At 45.5% G+C, this 21,302-nt stretch overlaps 1 protein-coding gene across 3 annotated transcripts in view; it reads right to left on the bottom strand.

The window, feature by feature from the left end:
• The window catches only part of nck1b (NCK adaptor protein 1b), a 120,778-nt gene that overhangs the window by 37,324 nt on the left and 62,152 nt on the right, over nt 1-21,302 (bottom strand). For all 3 annotated transcript variants that reach the window (XM_020470141.2, XM_020470142.2, XM_031796934.1), the window contains one exon: nt 18,368-18,608. In XM_020470141.2, coding sequence (XP_020325730.1) covers nt 18,368-18,593 — 226 coding nt within the window. In that variant the 5' untranslated portion in view covers nt 18,594-18,608. The remainder of the gene's footprint in view (nt 1-18,367; nt 18,609-21,302) is intronic.

Here is a 21,302-nt window from a genome sequence, read left to right as displayed (position 1 = left end):
CAACACAGCACAGATTTACCAGACCAGACCCACCTCAGGACAGCATCCTTGTTTACATGCCCTATATTACTCATCTCATATGTATATACTGTATTTTATACCATCTATTGTATCTTGCCTATGCCGCTCGGTCATGGCTCATCCATATATATATACATGTACATATTCTCATTCACCCCTTTAGATGTGTCTGTATGAGGTGGTTGTTGGGAATTGTTAGATTACTTGTTAGATATTACTACACTGTCGGAACTAGAAGCACAAGCATTCTGCTACACTCACATTAACATCTGCTCACCATGTGTATGTGACCAATAACATCTGCTAACCATGTGTATGTGACCAATAACATCTGCTAACCATGTGTATGTGACCATTAACATCTGCTAACCATGTGTATGTGACCAATAACATCTGCTAACCATGTGTATGTGACCAATAACATCTGCTAACCATGTGTATGTGACCAATAACATCTGCTAACCATGTGTATGTGACCAATAACATCTGCTAACCATGTGTATGTGACCAATAACATCTGCTAACCATGTGTATGTGACCAATAACATCTGCTAACCATGTGTATGTGACCAATAACATCTGCTAACCATGTGTATGTGACCAATAACATCTGCTAACCATGTGTATGTGACCATTAACATCTGCTAACCATGTGTATGTGACCAATAACATCTGCTAACCATGTGTATGTGACCAATAACATCTGCTAACCATGTGTATGTGACCAATAACATCTGCTAACCATGTGTATGTGACCAATAACATCTGATAAGCATGTGTATGTGACCAATAACATCTGCTAACCATGTGTATGTGACCATTAACATCTGCTAACCATGTGTATGTGACCATTAACATCTGCTAACCATGTGTATGTGACCAATAACATCTGCTAACCATGTGTATGTGACCAATAACATCTGCTAACCATGTGTATGTGACCAATAACATCTGCTAACCATGTGTATGTGACCATTAACATCTGCTAACCATGTGTATGTGACCAATAACATCTGATAAGCATGTGTATGTGACCAATAACATCTGATAAGCATGTGTATGTGACCAATAACATCTGATAAGCATGTGTATGTGACAAATAAAATGTGATTTGATCATCATTTGGCATGAGCAGGACTTAGCACTGAATGAAATGATAAAAAGGTACTAATCACATTTGGCTAAAACCCAACAAAGGTTCAATCTATTGTGACAATGATGTATACATATGTGCAGCTTGTGCTCCTCCTTCAGATTCTTCATATTAGGATGGTCTGTTTTTGGATAATCTCCAGACAGAAATCATTACATTTCAGTGCTTCTTTGTGGAGATGTCAATGTGAGAACAGGTTCTGATGAGGGAGGTAACCACCCTCCTTGTACAGTAGTCCTATTATAAATAAGAGAAACAGTCCTGACCAGAAACGGGAAGGACCAAGATGGAATCATCCAAGATGGCGTAGCAGTAAGTCGTCCTGTCGTCCTGTCGTGTCGTGTCCCTGTATATTTCGTTTATTTTTTTTATTTTTTTACATAGCTATCCCTTTAAAAACATTTTGCTAAACCTAAGCTTCCAAATACGCTGGATCTTCACAACTAGCTATCTAGCTAAACCGCAACCCCGGATGATTACCCCTGGCTAGCGTTTCCACCCACTTAGCTTGAAGCTAGCCCGGCCTGCGCTACCACCGTAGCATACTCCTGAGCTACAATACCCGGGCCCACGACCGGTCTATCGATGTCACCGCATGAAGAGGAATAAACAGACTCACCCCATCGCGACGTCCCCCAAAGGCTAACTCTCTAGCCCTCGCTATCTCCCTGCTTGCTAATTCGGCCTGCTAACTGATAGCTTGTCCAGCTCCGGTCCGCTAACTGCTACCTTGTCTAGCCCGGGCCTACAAACTGTTAGCTTGTTAGCACAGGCCTGCTAACCGCCTGAATCGCCGCGTCCCAAACGCCCACCGGACCCATATTTACTTTCTATCTCTTTTGACTTTTAATTTGTTTATACCTTCCGGAAACCTGCCTCACCCAATGTGATACGGAATCGCTATTATCTTTTATTTATTTTTAGAACACACTCAAGAACCTCCAGAAGCTAACCAGCTAACTAGCTACAAGCTATTTAGTCATTGTTCGTTTTTTTTTTAACCTGGATAACACTCGCCAGTCCAGCTTCCCTTCCCCATCCACCGCTGCCCCCTGGACACTGATCTCTTGGCTACATAGCTGATGCACGCTGGACTGTCCATAAATCACGGTACTCCATTCTGCTTGTTTGTTTTATCTGTTGGCCCCGTTGCCTAGTCTATGCCATTTTACCTGCTGTTGTTGTGCTAGCTGATTAGCTGTTGTCTCACCTACTGTTTTAGCTAGCTTTCCCAATTCAACACCTGTGATTACTGTATGCCTCGCTGTATGTCTCTCTCAAATGTCAATATGCCTTGTATACTGTTGCTCAGGTTAGTTATCATTGTTTTAGTTCACAATGGAGCCCCTAGTTCCACTCTTCATACCCCTGATAACTCCTTTGTCCCACCTCCCACACATGCGGTGACCTCACCCATTACTACCAGCATGTCCAGAGATACAACCTCTCTCATCATCACCCAGTGCCTGGGCTTACCTCCGCTGTACCCGCACCCCACCATACCCCTGTCTGCGCATTATGCCCTGAATATATTCTACCATGCCCAGAAACCTGCTCCTCTTATTCTCTGTCCCCAACGCTCTAGGCGACCAGTTTTGATAGCCTTTAGCCGCACCCTCATACTACTCCTTCTCTGTTCCGCGGGTGATGTGGAGGTAAACCCAGGCCCTGCATGTCCCCAGGCACCCTCATTTGTTGACTTCTGTGTTCGAAAAAGCCTTGGTTTCATGCATGTCAACATCAGAAGCCTCCTCCCTAAGTTTGTCTTACTCACTGCTTTAGCACACTCTGCTAACCCTGATGTCCTTGCTGTGTCTGAATCCTGGCTCAGGAAGGCCACCAAAAATTCAGAGATTTCCATACCCAACTATAACATCTTCCGTCAAGATAGAACTGCCAAAGGGGGAGGAGTTGCAGTTTACTGCAGAGATAGCCTGCAAAGTAATGTCATACTTTCCAGGTCCATACCCAAACAGTTCGAACTACTAATTTTGAAAATTACTCTCTCCAGAAACAAGTCTCTCACGGTTGCCGCCTGCTACCGACCCCCCTCAGCTCCCAGCTGTGCCCTGGACACCATTTGTGAATTGATCGCCCCCCATCTAGCTTCAGAGTTTGTTCTGTTAGGTGACCTAAACTGGGATATGCTTAACACCCCGCCAGTCCTACAATCTAAGCTAGATGCCCTCAATCTCACACAAATCATCAAGGAACCCACCAGGTACAACCCTAACTCTGTAAACAAGGGCACCCTCATAGACGTCATCCTGACCAACTGGCCCTCCAAATACACCTCCGCTGTCTTCAACCAGGATCTCAGCGATCACTGCCTCATTGCCTGTATCCGCTACGGAGCCGCAGTCAAACGACCACCCCTCATCACTGTCAAACGCTCCCTAAAACACTTCTGTGAGCAGGCCTTTCTAATCGACCTGGCCCGGGTATCCTGGAAGGACATTGACCTCATCCCGTCAGTTGAGGATGCCTGGTCATTCTTTAAAAGTAACTTCCTCACCATTTTAGATAAGCATGCTCCGTTCAAAAAATGCAGAACTAAGAACAGATACAGCCCTTGGTTCACCCCAGACCTGACTGCCCTCGACCAGCACAAAAACATCCTGTGGCGGACTGCAATAGCATCGAATAGTCCCCGTGATATGCAACTGTTCAGGGAAGTCCGGAACCAATACACGCAGTCAGTCAGGAAAGCTAAGGCCAGCTTCTTCAGGCAGAAGTTTGCATCCTGTAGCTCCAACTCCAAAAAGTTCTGGGACACTGTGAAGTCCATGGAGAACAAGAGCACCTCCTCCCAGCTGCCCACTGCACTGAGGCTAGGTAACACGGTCACCACTGATAAATCCATGATTATCGAAAACTTCAATAAGCATTTCTCAACGGCTGGCCATGCCTTCCGCCTGGCTACTTCAACCTCGGCCAACAGCTCCGCCCCCCCCGCAGCTCCTCGCCCAAGCCTCTCCAGGTTCTCCTTTACCCAAATCCAGATAGCAGATGTTCTGAAAGAGCTGCAAAACCTGGACCCGTACAAATCAGCTGGGCTTGACAATCTGGACCCTCTATTTCTGAAACTATCTGCCACCATTGTCGCAACCCCTATTACCAGCCTGTTCAACCTCTCTTTCATCTCGTCTGAGATCCCCAAGGATTGGAAAGCTGCCGCAGTCATCCCCCTCTTCAAAGGGGGAGACACCCTGGACCCAAACTGTTACAGACCTATATCCATCCTGCCCCGCCTATCTAAGGTCTTCGAAAGCCAAGTCAACAAACAGGTCACTGACCATCTCGAATCCCACCGTACCTTCTCCGCTGTGCAATCTGGTTTCCGAGCCGGTCATGGGTGCACCTCAGCCACACTCAAGGTACTAAACGACATCATAACCGCCATCGATAAAAGACAGTACTGTGCAGCCGTCTTCATCGACCTTGCCAAGGCTTTCGACTCTGTCAATCACCATATTCTTATCGGCAGACTCAGTAGCCTCGGTTTTTCGGATGACTGCCTTGCCTGGTTCACCAATTACTTTGCAGACAGAGTTCAGTGTGTCAAATCGGAGGGCATGCTGTCCGGTCCTCTGGCAGTCTCTATGGGGGTGCCACAGGGTTCAATTCTCGGGCCGACTCTTTTCTCTGTGTATATCAATGATGTTGCTCTTGCTGCGGGCGATTCCCTGATCCACCTCTACGCAGACGACACCATTCTATATACCTTCGGCCCGTCTTTGGACACTGTGCTATCTAACCTCCAAACAAGCTTCAATGCCATACAACACTCCTTCCGTGGCCTCCAACTGCTCTTAAACGCTAGTAAAACCAAATGCATGCTTTTCAACCGGTCGCTGCCTGCACCTGCATGCCCGACTAGCATCACCACCCTGGATGGTTCCGACCTAGAATATGTGGACGTCTATAAGTACCTAGGTGTCTGGCTAGACTGCAAACTCTCCTTCCAGACTCATATCAAACATCTCCAATCGAAAATCAAATCAAGAGTCGGCTTTCTATTCCGCAACAAAGCCTCCTTCACTCAAGCCGCCAAGCTTACCCTAGTAAAACTGACTATCCTACCGATCCTCGACTTCGGCGATGTCATCTACAAAATGGCTTCCAACACTCTACTCAGCAAACTGGATGCAGTCTATCACAGTGCCATCCGTTTTGTCACTAAAGCACCTTATACCACCCACCACTGCGACATGTATGCTCTAGTCGGCTGGCCCTCGCTACATATTCGTCGCCAGACCCACTGGCTCCAGGTCATCTACAAGTCTATGCTAGGTAAAGCTCCGCCTTATCTCAGCTCACTGGTCACGATGGCAACACCCATCCGTAGCACGCGCTCCAGCAGGTGTATCTCACTGATCATCCCTAAAGCCAACACCTCATTTGGCCGCCTTTCGTTCCAGTACTCTGCTGCCTGTGACTGGAACGAATTGCAAAAATCGCTGAAGTTGGAGACTTTTATCTCCCTCACCAACTTCAAACATCAGCTATCTGAGCAGCTAACCGATCGCTGCAGCTGTACATAGTCTATTGGTAAATAGCCCACCCTTTTCACCTACCTCATCCCCATACTGTTTTTATTTATTTACTTTTCTGCTCTTCTGCACACCAATATCTCTACCTGTACATGACCATCTGATCATTTATCACTCCAGTGTTAATCTGCAAAATTGTAATTATTTGCCTACCTCCTCATGCCTTTTGCACACATTGTATATAGACCCCCCCTTTGTTTTCTACTGTGTTATTGACTTGTTCATTGTTTACTCCATGTGTAACTCTTTGTTGTATGCTCACACTGCTATGCTTTATCTTGGCCAGGTCGCAGTTGCAAATGAGAACTTGTTCTCAACTAGCCTACCTGGTTAAATAAAGGTGTTCTCAACTAGCCTACCTGGTTAAATAAAGGTGTTCTCAACTAGCCTACCTGGTTAAATAAAGGTGTTCTCCACTAGCCTACCTGGTTAAATAAAGGTGTTCTCCACTAGCCTACCTGGTTAAATAAAGGTGTTCTCCACTAGCCTACCTGGTTAAATAAAGGTGAAATAAAAATAAAAATAAAAAAAATCTCTGTCGAGCCTTAGGCCTGTACACGCTTCATGGTAGAATCAGAGGGGACTCTTTAGGTCGCTTTACTTACTCAGCTCTTGGGACAAGTGTAGTCGATTATGCCATCACTGACAGTGAATGATTTGAATGTACTAAATGGAGGAGGGGTCCATGTCAGACCACAGACACCATTGTCAGATCACAGTCAGATCAACATGTTTCTGAAGAAATGAACCAGCAATATTCATTTAAAAAAAACTGCCCAATAAACTGTACAACATGAACCAATCGTGCAGATAGGCAGTGCAGGGGGATTAATTGACACATTAAACTCAAATAAAGGATGAACTCTATACAGGTCGCCAAAAGCAGCATCAAAAGCACAAAAAACTAAACGGTTCTGAAAAATTGTTTGATAACGAATGTTAAACAATTAGAAAACACCTGAGACAAATATCAAATGGTTTGATAACGAATGTTAAACAATTAGAAAACACCTGAGACAAATATCAAATGGTTTGATAACGAATGTTAAACAATTAGAAAACACCTGAGACAAATATCAAATGGTTTGATAACGAATGTTAAACAATTAGAAAACACCTGAGACAAATATCAAATGGTTTGATAACGAATGTTAAACAATTAGAAAACACCTGAGACAAATATCAAATGGAAAATATAAGCAGCCAAACAACCCAGAGCTACGCTATCAATACTGTGAAACTCTGAAACAGTAGAAACAAACACTGAAACACATGAAATTGAATTATACCAACAAGACACTTGATGAAATTGAAAACGCAATTGACCAAAATCAGTTCTGGGACATGTGGAACAATTTAAACACGACAAAGATGAAGGAATTTGGAAAACGTATTTTGGTAATCTATACAAACACACCTCACAAAAAGACAACAACAACCAAAATCCATTCGACCAATAACCCAACAGGAACTAAATGAAAACCTGGAGCCTATAAAACCAAAGGAGGCTTGTGGTCTAGAAAACATCAGAAATGAAATGCTGAAAAACAGCACACCTGAGTTGCAAAATGCTGTGTTTAAACTGTTCAACATGGTTTTAACTTCTGTCTACTTCCCAGGGGCTCATCTCCACTATCAACAAAAGTGGAGACAAATCAGACCCCAATATTACAGAGGAATTTGCGTAAACAGCAACTTGGGAAAGGTTTTCTGTAGCATTTTGAATTGTGACCATATCTGCATCGGGAAACTTTAAAATGGCAGTGAATGAACTCGAAGAGAATGCCTGCAGAGAATTGTATGCAATAAAAAACAAGTTATTCAAAATCAACATCCCAATTACAATTTGGACCAAAATATTTGACAGTGTAATCCTACCATTAGCTATTTACGGAAGTGAGGTTTGGGGGCCACTCAATAAACTGGACCTTAAAATGTGGCACAAACATCCAGTTGAAGCCCTACATGCAGAATTCTGTCCAGAGAAATAGACCAACTAATGTAGGGGCAGAATTGGGCTGTTTTCCAGAGTGGTAATGAAAATACAGACAAGATCATAACATTTTATTGCCTAAATTCAAGTATATAAATCACTTCAAACCCAAGAGCTGAGCCCAGGAACGAGCCCTCTCAGTCAGCTGGTGTTGGACCTCACCAACCAAGCTGAGCCCAGAAACGAGCCCTCTCAGTCAGCTGGTGTTGGACCTCACCAACCAAGCTGAGCCCAGAAACGAGCCCTCTCAGTCAGCTGGTGTTGGACCTCACCAACCAAGCTGAGCCCAGAAACGAGCCCTCTCAGTCAGCTGGTGTTGGACCTCACCAACCAAGCTGAGCCCAGAAACGAGCCCTCTCAGTCAGCTGGTGTTGGACCTCACCAACCAAGCTGAGCCCAGAAACGAGCCCTCTCAGTCAGCTGGTGTTGGACCTCACCAACCAAGCTGAGCCCAGAAACGAGCCCTCTCAGTCAGCTGGTGTTGGACCTCACCAACCAAGCTGAGCCCAGAAACGAGCCCTCTCAGTCAGCTGGTGTTGGACCTCACCAACCAAGCTGAGCCCAGAAACGAGCCCTCTCAGTCAGCTGGTGTTGGACCTCACCAACCAAGCTGAGCCCAGAAACGAGCCCTCTCAGTCAGCTGGTGTTGGACCTCACCAACCAAGCTGAGCCCAGAAACGAGCCCTCTCAGTCAGCTGGTGTTGGACCTCACCAACCAAGCTGAGCCCAGAAACGAGCCCTCTCAGTCAGCTGGTGTTGGACCTCACCAACCAAGCTGAGCCCAGAAACGAGCCCTCTCAGTCAGCTGGTGTTGGACCTCACCAACCAAGCTGAGCCCAGAAACGAGCCCTCTCAGTCAGCTGGTGTTGGACCTCACCAACCAAGCTGAGCCCAGAAACGAGCCCTCTCAGTCAGCTGGTGTTAGACCTCACCAACCAAGCTGAGCCCAGAAACGAGCCCTCTCAGTCAGCTGGTGTTGGACCTCACCAACCAAGCTGAGCCCAGAAACGAGCCCTCTCAGTCAGCTGGTGTTGGACCTCACCAACCAAGCTGAGCCCAGAAACGAGCCCTCTCAGTCAGCTGGTGTTGGACCTCACCAACCAAGCTGAGCCCAGAAACGAGCCCTCTCAGTCAGCTGGTGTTGGACCTCACCAACCAAGCTGAGCCCAGAAACGAGCCCTCTCAGTCAGCTGGTGTTGGACCTCACCAACCAAGCTGAGCCCAGAAACGAGCCCTCTCAGTCAGCTGGTGTTGGACCTCACCAACCAAGCTGAGCCCAGAAACGAGCCCTCTCAGTCAGCTGGTGTTAGACCTCACCAACCAAGCTGAGCCCAGAAACGAGCCCTCTCAGTCAGCTGGTGTTGGACCTCACCAACCAAGCTGAGCCCAGAAACGAGCCCTCTCAGTCAGCTGGTGTTGGACCTCACCAACCAAGCTGACACCAGCACTGCTTCAAAAGAAAGAATTCCAATAAGCAAAATCATGAACCAATCAAAGGAATCATATTTACAATACTGGAAAAACTAAACAAAATCTCTACTACTCTGTCAGAGATATGAAGCAGAGACAGATCCTTACCAAGTACAGGCTGAGTGACCACCGACTGGCAATAGAAACCGGCAGACATAAAACGACATGGCTACCCAAAGAGGAGAGTGTATGTGGTCACTGCACAACAGGGGAGGTAGAAACAGAAATGCACTTTCTCCTTTACTCTGAGAAATATTCCTCACCAAGAGGTTCATTATTCACAGAAATTACTACATTTATTAAAAATGTTACTTATTAAACCCAGAGGAAAAACAAAAAATACTCCGGCGAAGGAGCCAAATATCTAAACTCAGCAAAAAAATAAACGTCTGACCTGAAACACACAGCCAGGGCAACTAAGGAGTGGCTCCGTAAGAAGCATCTCAAGGTCCTGGAGCGACCTAGCCAGTCTCCAGACCTGAACCCAATAGAAAATATTTGGAGGGAGCTGGAAGTCCGTATTGCCCAGCGACAGCCCCGAAACCTGAAGGATCTGGAGAAGGTCTGTATGTGGGCCAAAATCCCTGCTGCAGTGTGTGCAAACCTGGTCAAGAACTACAGGAAACAATCTCTGTAATTGATCTCAAAGGTTTCTGTACCAAATATTACATTCTGCTTTTCTGATGTATCAAATACTTATGTCATGCAATAAAATGCAAATGAATTACTTAAAAATCATACAATGTGAGATTTTCTGGATTTTTGTTTTAGATTCCGTCTCTCACAGTTGAAGTGTAAACATTACAGACCTCTACATGCTTTGTAAGTAGGGAAACCTGCAAAATCGGCAGTGTATCAAATACTTGTTCTTCCCACTGTAGGCGTCCAGAGGCCCATTATCAGAAACCATCCCTCCTGTGCCCCAATGGCACGTTGTGTTAGCTAATCCAAGTTGATCATAAATAAGGATAATTGATCATTAGAAAACCCTTTTGCAATTATGTTAGCACAACTGAAAACTGTTGTTCTGATTAAAGAAGCAATAAAACTGGCCTTCTTTGAACTAGTTAAGTATCTGGAGCATCAGCATTTCTGGGTTCGATTACAGGCTCAAAACCTTTCTTCTGAAACTCGTCAGTCTATTCTTGTTCTGAGAAATGAAGGCTATTCCATGCGAGAAATTGTCAAGAAACTGAAGATCTCGACAGCACAAACTGGCTCTAACCAGAATAGAAAGAGGTGTGGGAGGCCCCGGTGCACAACTGAGCAAGAGTACATAAGAGTGTCTAGTTTTAGAAACAGACGCTTCACAAGTCCCCAAATGACAGCTTCATTAAATAGTACCTGCAAAGTACCAGTCTCAAAGTCAACAGTGAAGAGGCGACTCCGGGATGTTCCTCTGTCCAGTGTCTGTGTTCTTTTGTCCATCTTAATCTTTTCTTTTTATTGGCCAGTCTGACATATGGCTTTGGCTTTTCCTTTGCAACTCTGCCTAGAAGGCCAGCATCCCGGAGTCGCCTCTTCACTGTTGACGTTGAGACTGGTGTTTTGCGGGTACTATTTCATGATTGAATAACATGTATGTGTACATTTAGTTTGCGATGTGAGCGGTGTGGTCAGCATGTGAGCAACACTGAATTATAACATCTTCCTGTTTGGCCCTGTCCGGGGGTGTCCTCGGATGGGGCCACAGTGTCTCCTGACCACTCCTGTCTCAGCCTCCAGTATTTATGCTGCAGTAGTTTATGTGTCGGGGGGGGGGGGGCTAGGGTCAGTTTGTTATATCTGGAGTACCTCTCCTGTCCTAATCAGTGTCCTGTGTAAATTTAAATATGCTCTCTCTAATTCTCTCTTTCTCTCTTTCTTTCTCTCTCTCGGAGGACCTGAGCCCTAGGACCATGCCCCAGGACTACCTGACATGATGACTCCTTGCTGTCCCCAGTCCACCTGGCCATGCTGCTGCTCCAGTTTCAACTGTTCTGCCTTATTATTATTTGACCATGCTGGTTATTTATGAACATTTGAACATCTTGGCCATGTTCTGTTATAATCTCCACCCGGCACAGCCAGAAGAGGACTGGCCACCCCACATAGCCTGGTTCCTCTCTAGGTTTCTTCCTAGGTTTTGTCCTTTCTAGGGAGTTTTTCCTAGCCACCGTGCTTCTACACCTGCATTGCTTGCTGTTTGGGGTTTTCGGCTGGGTTTCTGTACAGCACTTTGAGATATCAGCTGATGTACGAAGGGCTATATAAATACATTTGATTTGATTTGCAAAGTAAACAGTAATTTACTGATTATTGTAATTATTATTATCGTTGTTTATCCTACAGGAGTTTCATTAAAACCTTTTTGATTTCCACGGTTTGAAAAGCGGTAAATACTGTCCAGCATCAACCAAAGTTGGCAACAGTCGGACGCAGCAACGTGGGTTTTGTGTGAAAACATGGTGGAAATCAGTGACAGGAGATTTTTCAGCCTTCTAAGAGGACCAAATCTGAAGTGTGGTTGTATTCTTTTACAAGAGTGCTGAGGGGAACTTAATCGATATGTCTGCAGAGCATGCAACAACATGTGAAAAAACAAAACTTCAAATCTTTCTTTCACCACTACTTTTATCTGCAACACCTGGTACGGCCTCCAGTCGGGTAACGGCCCAGTACATCACTGGGGCAAAGCTGCCTGACATCCAGGACCTCTACACCAGGAGGTGTCAGAGGAAGGCCCTAAAAATGGTATTGTCAAAGCCACCCCAGTCAGACTGTTCTCTCTGCTACTACATAGCAAGCGGTACCGGAGTGCCAAGTCTAGGACCAAAAGGCTTCTCAACAGTTTTTACCCCCAAGCCATAAGACACCTGAACAGGTAACTAAATGGTTACCCGGACTATTGTGGGCCTCCCCCCCAACCCCTCTTTACACTGCTGCTGCTCTCTGTTTATCATATATACATAGTCACTTTAACCATATCTACATGTACATACTACCTCAATTGGCCTGACCAACCAGTGCTCCAGCACATTGGATAACCGGGCTATCTGCATTGTGTCCCGCCACCCACCAACCCCTCTTTACACTACTGCTACTCTCTGTTCAGCATATATGCCTTACTAACCAGTGTCTGTATATAGCCTTGCTACTCTTTTTTCAAATGTCTTTTTACTGTTTTATTTCTTTACTTACACGTGACAAATAAACTTTGATTTGATTTATAGCGAATGTATGATGATGTAGTCTATCACAGTGCCATCCGTTTTGTCACCAAAGCCCCATATACTACCCACCCACTGTGACCTGTACACTCTCGTTGGCTGGCCCTCGCTTCATACTCGTCGCCAAACCCACTGACTCCAGGTCATCTACAAGACCCTGCTAGGTAAAGCCCCACCTTATCTCAGCTCGCTGGTCACCATAGCAACACCCACCCATAGCACGCGCTCCAGCAAGTATATTTCACTGGTCATCCCCAAAGCCAGCACCAACTTTGGCTGCCTTTCCTTCCAGTTCTCTGCAGCCAAAAGACTGGAACAAATTGCAAAAATCACTGAAGCTGGAGACTCATATCTCCCTCTCTAACTTTAAGCGCCAGCTGTCAGAGCAGCTCACAGATCATTGCACCTGTACACAGCCCATCTGTACACAGCCCATCTGTACACAGCCCACCTGTACACAGCCCACCTGTAAACAGCCCACCTGTAAACAGCCCACCTGTAAACAGCCCACCTGTAAACAGCCCACCTGTACACAGCCCATCTGTAAACCTCCCATCTGTACACAGCCCATCTGTACACAGCCCATCTATCTACTTCATCCCCATGTTATTTTTGTTGTTGTTGCTTCTTTGCACCCCAGTATCTCTACTTGCATATTCATCTTCTGCACATCTATCATTCCAGTGTTTATTTGCTAAATTGTAATTATTTCTCCACTATGGCCTATTTATTGCCTTACCTCCGTACTTCATTTCCACACACTGTATATAGATTTTTCTACTGTATTATTGACTGTACAGTTGTTTCTTCCATGTGTAACTCTGTGTTGTTGTTTGTGTCGCACTGCTTTGCTTTATCTTGGCCAGGTCTCAGTTGTAAATGAGAACTGGCCTACCTGGTTAAATAAAGGTGTTCTCAACTGGCCTACCTGGTTAAATAAAGGTGATCTGGCCTACCTGGTTAAATAAAGGTGATCTGGCCTACCTGGTTAAATAAAGGTGATCTGGCCTACCTGGTTAAATAAAGGTGATCTGGCCTACCTGGTTAAATAAAGGTGATCTGGCCTACCTGGTTAAATAAAGGTGATCTGGCCTACCTGGTTAAATAAAGGTGATCTGGCCTACCTGGTTAAATAAAGGTGATCTGGCCTACCTGGTTAAATAAAGGTGATCTGGCCTACCTGGTTAAATAAAGGTGATCTGGCCTACCTGGTTAAATAAAGGTGATCTGGCCTACCTGGTTAAATAAAGGTGATCTGGCCTACCTGGTTAAATAAAGGTTAAATAAAAACAAAAAAACAGCTGTGAACCCCGAAACACACAACAGTCATATCCTCCACCTAGCTTCACTCATTCAGAACATTCATACAACAGCCGTGTGAATCTACAGCCGTGCGAATCTACAACCGTGTGAATCTACAGCCGTGTGAATCTACAGCCGTGCGAATCTACAGCCGTGCGAATCTACAGCCGTGTGAATCTACAGCCGTGTGAATCTACAGCCGTGTGAATCTACAGCCGTGTGGATCTACAGCTGGAATGTAGCTAGAGAATCTCCGAAATATGACATGTTCTACATTTTGTGGTCACCCGGCTCCAGTCACCCGGCTCCAGTCACCCGGCTCCAGTCACCAGGCTCCAGTCACCAGGCTCCAGTCACCCGGCTCCAGTCACCCGGCTCCAGTCACCCGGCTCCAGTCACCCGGCTCCAGTCACCCGGCTCCAGTCACCCGGCTCCAGTCACCCGGCTCCAGTCACCCGGCTCCAGTCACCCGGCTCCAGTCACCCGGCTCCAGTCACCCGGCTCCAGTCACCCGGCTCAGTTGTTTTCAGTGTAGGCTGTATGTGCTCAAGCTATACATCACATCAGGCTACATGTCAGTAGTCTCAATAGTTGCTGTGCTGTGTGTCTATGACTCAAGAGCCCTCTTCCTGTTGTAACATTCTTATCAGAGGACGCAAAGATTTTACCCTCAGCAGTCACGCCGCACACACTTGATTGCTCAGATCACAGATGAGGGGATCTTCCTGTTTTCTTAATAAAGTGTTACAAAGTTTCCCCATGTTTATCACCAGCCAAACAAGTCCTTCAGTTCCTTCAGAATAGAGCGGTCAGACGTTAGCTCATTATCAAACGGTCATTCACAACCACAAAGTTTTAAAAAACTCATCTGTGCCAGTCAGTCAGTCTGCTACTACGGTAGCCTTCAGGTCCACAATGCTGAGGAGCTTAGACAACAGTAGCTAGCCTAACCGGCTGGTCCAACACAGAGGACCATCTCTTCCTGTCCTGTGGTGGATGTCAAAGCAACAATGTGGTCTAAAACAAAGAGCCAACAAAGACAGACTGGGCTGAGAGCTGGCAGAGAGAGAGACTGGGCTGAGAGCTGGCAGAGAGAGAGACTGGGCTGAGAGCTGGCAGAGAGAGAAACTGGGCTGAGAGCTGGCAGAGAGAGAGACTGAGCTGAGAGCTGGCAGAGAGAGAGACTGGGCTGAGAGCTGGCAGAGAGAGAGACTGGGCTGAGAGCTGGCAGAGAGAGAGACTGGGCTGAGAGCTGGCAGAGAGAGAGACTGGGCTGAGAGCTGGCAGAGAGAGAGACTGGGCTGAGAGCTGGCAGAGAGAGAGACTGAGCTGAGAGCTGGCAGAGAGAGAGACTGGGCTGAGAGCTGGCAGAGAGAGAGACTGGGCTGAGAGCTGGCAGAGAGAGAGACTGGGCTGAGAGCTGGCAGAGAGAGAGACTGGGCTGAGAGCTGGCAGAGAGAGAGACTGGGCTGAGAGCTGGCAGAGAGAGAGACTGGGCTGAGAGCTGGCAGAGAGAGAGACTGGGCTGAGAGCTGGCAGAGAGAGACTGAGCTGAGGGCTAGCAGAGAGAGAGAGAGAGAGAGAGACTGAGCTGAGAGCTGGCAGAGAGAGAGAAAGAGAGAGGGAGAGGAGATGGAGAGAGGAGAGAGAAAAGAGAGAGATGCTGTGCATTCGGAAAGTATTCAGACTCCTTCCCTTTTTCCACATTTTGTTACATTTTAGCCTCATTCTAAAATTGATTCAATTGTATTTTTCCCCCAATCAATCGACACACAACACCCCATAATGACAAAGCAAAAACAGTTTTTTTAGAAATGTTTGCAAATAAAAATAAAATTCAGATCCTTTGCTATGACACACGAAATTGAGCTCAGGTGCATCCTGTTTCCATTGATCATCCTTGAGATGTTTCTACAACTTGATTGGAGTCCACCTGTGGTAAATTCAATTGATTGGACATGATTTGCAAAGGCACACACCTGTCTATATAAGGTCCCACAGTTGACAGTGCATGTCAGAGCAAAAACCAAGCCATGAGGTTGAAGGAATTGACCGTAGAGCTCCGAGACATGATTGTGTCGAGGCACAGATCTGGGGAAGGTTACCAAAGAAATTCTGCAGCGATGCCCCCCATCCAACCTGACAGAGCTTGAGAAGAAGAGGAGAAACTCAACAAAGGAGTGCCAAGCTTGTAGCGTCATACCCAAGAAGACTCGAGGCAGTAATCACTGTCAAAGGTGCTTCAGTAAAATACTGAGTAAATGGTCTGAACACTTATGCAAATGCAATATTTCAGTGTTTTTTTTTTTGTAAATATAAATTTCAAAAAAATTCTAAAACCTATTTTTGCATTGTCATTATGGGTTATTGTGTGTAGATTGATGAGAGAAAAAAACAATCATTTAATCCATTTCAGAATAAGGCTGTAACGTATCAAAATGTGGAGGTCTGAATGCTTTGCGAATGCCCTGTATTTATGGTGTAGGTAGATAATAAACCTAAGAGCTGCGTGAAACACAGCATCATGTGCCTTCAGGGTAGTGCTTGAGGTCTGCATAGAAATTACAACACTGTAGTCCAAGACAGACAGGAATGTACCCCGTAGCAACTCTTATGGAAGAAAAAACCCAGCCTTATGCCCGTAATAAAACCTTTTCTCAACTCAATCTTCTTCTCCAGATTCTCAACAGGACTAGTGAAGTTCTCATCCAAACTCCTAGATCTTTCTAGTTTCTAACTCATCAGATAAACAGCTTTCTAGTGAACGGATGTTTTAAGCAAAGAGTTTTCCTTTGTAACATATACAGTTACAAACACCCTTTCAAGTCAATATGAAAAATGACTGACAACTAACTACAGAGACGCAGTGAGCGTCCACATTTACAACATCAACCATCCAGGAGTCGAACAAATGCTCTGATGACTTAATGATCATTTGGTTCAGATAAGGGAGGTGGGATTAGTGATTCCCAATAGTAACATGTATATTAAACATTTATTTACAATAAATAGATGTTTGATGATACCTCCAAATATAAAATCGAAGTGAATAAAAAGTCCTCGATAAAAGGACTACAAAATAAATGGTTGACAGAACAGAAATGTAAATATCTTTGTCCCAAAACCTCCAGTTTCAATCGTGTTATGGTCCTGTTTAAGGTTGACAAATCAGACCCTCCATTAAGACCTGTCGTTTCAGGTACCGGCTCCCTAACTGAAAAACAGTCTGATGTGGACTCTCACATTCATCCATTAGTCAAACAGAAGTCATGCTATTTAAAAAGACACCACTGACTTTCTAATGAAACTACAAAATATACACGATATAAGTGAAGGACTAACATTCTGAATGATGGAGGTATGGTGGCCCTCTAGTTCTTCCTCTCCAACCAGCGACATGCCAACAAATGATAACATTCAGCTTGAGCAACTAGTTCTCACTAAAAAATATTTTCTATTTGACATTTGACCTCCAGACCCTTGGAACAGGGATGGGAAACCCATTATCGCCAAACTACACACATCTCTTCATGGAGAAATTCAAATTGGATTTCATTCATGAAAATAATCCTTACAAAGATCATGTCTAATATTGGAACGACGATACAGACGATTGCTTCGTGATCTGGACGGGTTCCTAACTTCCTTAACTCCAGAGGACAATCAATTTCCTTCACGATGGAAAAGAACATTACCTCTATACATTTCTTAGATGTATTTGTTACAGAGAAGGGACCGTCTCTAAGTACTACAGTTTTGCTATCAGCTGTCAGTATAGTATTTTTATCACCCTGACCCCATAAAAAAATATTTACCAGTCAGCCAACTGTGTCGCATTTGTAACACATAGGAAAAAATATGAATATGAAAATATGAATGAGCGTTTCTGATCGAGAGCTGGCTGGATGAGCGTTTCTGAACGAGAGCTGGCTGGATGAGCGTTTCTGATCGAGAGCTGGCTGGATGAGCGTTTCTGATCGAGAGCTGGCTGGATGAGCGTTTCTGAACGAGAGCTGGCTGGATGAGCGTTTCTGATCGAGAGCTGGCTGGATGAGCGTTTCTGAACAAGAGCTGGCTGGATGAGCGTTTCTGAACGAGAGCTGGCTGGATGAGCGTTTCTGATCGAGAGCTGGCTGGATGAGCGTTTCTGATCGAGAGCTGGCTGGATGAGCGTTTCTGATCGAGAGCTGGCTGGATGAGCGTTTCTGATCGAGAGCTGGCTGGATGAGCGTTTCTGAACGAGAGCTGGCTGGATGAGCCAGTTACTTAAAAAATCCCAAACAAGAACAAACCGTTTTCTGTCAACTGTGTGACTGAGGTTAGGACAGTTCCTGACCTAGTGTGACTGAGGTTAAGGTTAGGACAGTTTCTGACATAGTGTGACTGAGGTTAAGGTTAGGACAGTTTCTGACCTAGTGTGACTGAGGTTAAAGTTAGGACAGTTTCTGACCTAGTGTGACTGAGGTTAAGGTTAGGACAGTTCCTGACCTAGTGTGACTGAGGTTAGGTCAGTTCCTGACCTAGTGTGACTGAGGTTAAGGTTAGGACAGTTCCTGACCTAGTGTGACTGAGGTTAGGTCAGTTCCTGACCTAGTGTGACTGAGGTTAAGGTTAGGACAGTTCCTGACCTAGTGTGACTGAGGTTAAGTTTAGGACAGTTCCTGACCTAGTGTGTCTTTGAGGTTCTTGACGATGGATGCCTTCCTGGCGCTGTTCTTCCTCTCTACGTAGTTGGAGGGTACGAAGCCGGTCTTGTTGGTGGAGTTGCGGACCCTCCACCAGGACTTACTGTCGTCCAGCAGCCACAGCCGCTCGTTCTTCTTAATGTCCAACTCCTGGTCTTGCTGAGCCAGGTAGTCAAATTTGGCGATGACAATCACCTCTTCTGTCATCTTGGACCTCTGGACCTGAGAGACAGAGAGAAGATATAAGGTTTAGTTCTGTCATCTTGGACCTGAGGACCTGAGAGAGAGAGAATATATACAGTTTAGTTCTGTCATCTTGGACCTGAGGACCTGAGAGAGAGAGAAGATATACAGTTTAGTTCTGTCATCTTGGACTTGGGGAACAGGGATGAGGTACATGTCAGGATCGTTTAAACTCCAACCAGCAACAACACCCCAATCACCTTTCACACATTTTGTTACGTTACAGCCTTATTCTAAAATTGATTAAATTGTTTTTTCCCCTGAATCTACACACAATACCCCATAATGACTAAACAAAAACTAGTTTTAGAACATTTTGCAAATGTATAAACAAACTGAAATATCACATTAACATAAGTATTCAGACCCTTTACTCAGCACTTTGTTGAAGCACCTTTGGCAGCGATTACAGCCTTGAGTCTTCTTGGGTATGACACTACAAGCTTGGCACACCTGTGTCATGCCTCTCCTGTGAGGATCCAAAGATCAGGACAGTGGATCAGCGTCTACAGGGGAGGGATTGATGTGGCGGTTTTATGACACCTCACGTGGATCGTAAATTGTAATGCAGTAGACGACTCCTTTCTGGTGTCTAGTATGGGTGAATGGAACATCTCTGTGTTACAGAAGAGTTTGCCACCCAAAACTTCAACATCAATCAATGAACACTGGGACAATATATTTCAACATCCTAATGTTGGGAATGATGAGAGATGGAATATGGAAAATGTACGTCTATTTTGTGACGTCATTACAATTGGTATAAAGACATTATAACGAAAACATTGCAACTTGAAGAGCTTTTACATATCAGGTTTACATCCTTTACGTTGTGTAGACAATATCAAAAATAAAGAGAATGTTTTTGTGATTTTAGTTCTCAAACGGGATCATAGTAATTATGATAACTTGCCTCGTAACTTGCCATGCCCCAGTACGTCATCATGGCAAAAACGCCACATTTTTTTACCCGAGGGTATAAAACAATGTGTTAAGAATTAACATAGGAGACTAAACGGGCCACGAGCTGCTGCTAGGTGTACATTAGTCACGACAGTGGAACTCAACACGAGGTTGAAGAAGACAAAGGAACCTCTAACAATCAATGCTACAGTTAAGTAGCTGTCCTAAGTCCTGTATCTAAGAAAGTTCATTTACGTCGGACCATCCGGTTATTCACTCCAAATCATCGTCAGCTACACTGCTCTCATCACAACTCTGGAGATCATCGACACGGCTGATTAGCCGTCCTCAGGAGACCACTCTGGGATCATCGACACGGCTGATTAGCCGTACTCAGGAGACCACTCTGGGATCATCGACACGGCTGATTAGCCGTCCTCAGGGGACCACTCTGGGATCATCGACACGGCTGATTAGCCGTCCTCAGGAGACCACTCTGGGATCATCGACACGGCTGATTAGCCGTCCTCAGGAGACCACTCTGGAGATCATTGACACGGCTGATTAGCCGTCCTCAGGAGACCACTCTGGAGATCATCGACACGGCTGATTAGCCGTCCTCAGGAGACCATTCTGGAGATCATCGACACGGCTGATTAGCCGTCCTCAGGAGACCATTCTGGAGATCATCGACACGGCTGATTAGCCGTCCTCAGGAGACCACTCTGGAGATCATCGACAAGGCTGATTAGCTGTCCTCAGGAGACCACTCTGGAGATCATCGACACGGCTGATTAGCCGTCCTCAGGAGACCATTCTGGAGACCACTCTGGAGATCATCGACACGGCTGATTAGCCGTCCTCAGGAGACCATTCTGGAGATCATCGACACGGCTGATTAGCCGTCCTCAGGAGACCACTCTGGAGATCATCGACACGGCTGATTAGCCGTCCTCAGGAGACCACTCTGGAGATCATCGACACGGCTGATTAGCCGTCCTCAGGAGACCATTCTGGAGATCATCGACACGGCTGATTAGCTGTCCTCAGGAGACCATTCTGGAGATCATCGACACGGCTGATCATTCAAACAGCACTCTCGTGCGTTTTGCCAGCAGCTCTTCGTTGTGCTTCAAGCCTATCAACTCCCGAGATGAGGCTGGTGTAACCGAAGTGAAATGGCTGGCTAGTTAGCGCGCGCTAATAGCGTTTCAAACGTCACTCTCTCTGAGCCTGTGGTTGTTTTTTTATTTATAAATTTATTTATTTTTTACCTTTATTTAACCAGGCAAGTCAGTTAAGAACAAATTCTTATTTTCAATGACGGCCTAGGAACAGTGGGTTAGCTGCCTGTTCAGGGGCAGAACGACAGATTTGTACCTTGTCAGCTCGGGGGTTTGAACTTGCAACCTTCCGATTACTAGTCCAACGCTCTAACCACTAGGCTACCCAGCTGCCCCCGAGCTACCCAGCCGTTTCTCTTGCTCTGCATGGGTAACGCTGCTTTGAGTGTGGCTGTTGTCGTTGTGTTCCTGGTTCGAGCACAGGGAGGAGCGAGGAGAGGGACGGAAGCTATACTGTTACACTGACAATACTAAAGTGCCTATAAGAACATCCAATTGTCAAAGGTTAATGAACTACAAATAGTATAGAGAGAAATAGTCCTATAATTCCTATAATAACTACATGACGGATGTGGTGTACCCCTCAATGCACTTATTGATAAAGCCAATGACGGATGTGGTGTACCCCTCAATGCACTTATTGATA

Source organism: Oncorhynchus kisutch, linkage group LG18 (genome assembly GCF_002021735.2).
Source record: "Oncorhynchus kisutch isolate 150728-3 linkage group LG18, Okis_V2, whole genome shotgun sequence".
NCBI classification, from domain to species: Eukaryota; Metazoa; Chordata; class Actinopteri; order Salmoniformes; family Salmonidae; genus Oncorhynchus; species Oncorhynchus kisutch.
The sequence above is the reverse complement of the archived record's forward strand: the minus strand, read 5'-3'. Positions and strand labels throughout refer to the sequence as shown.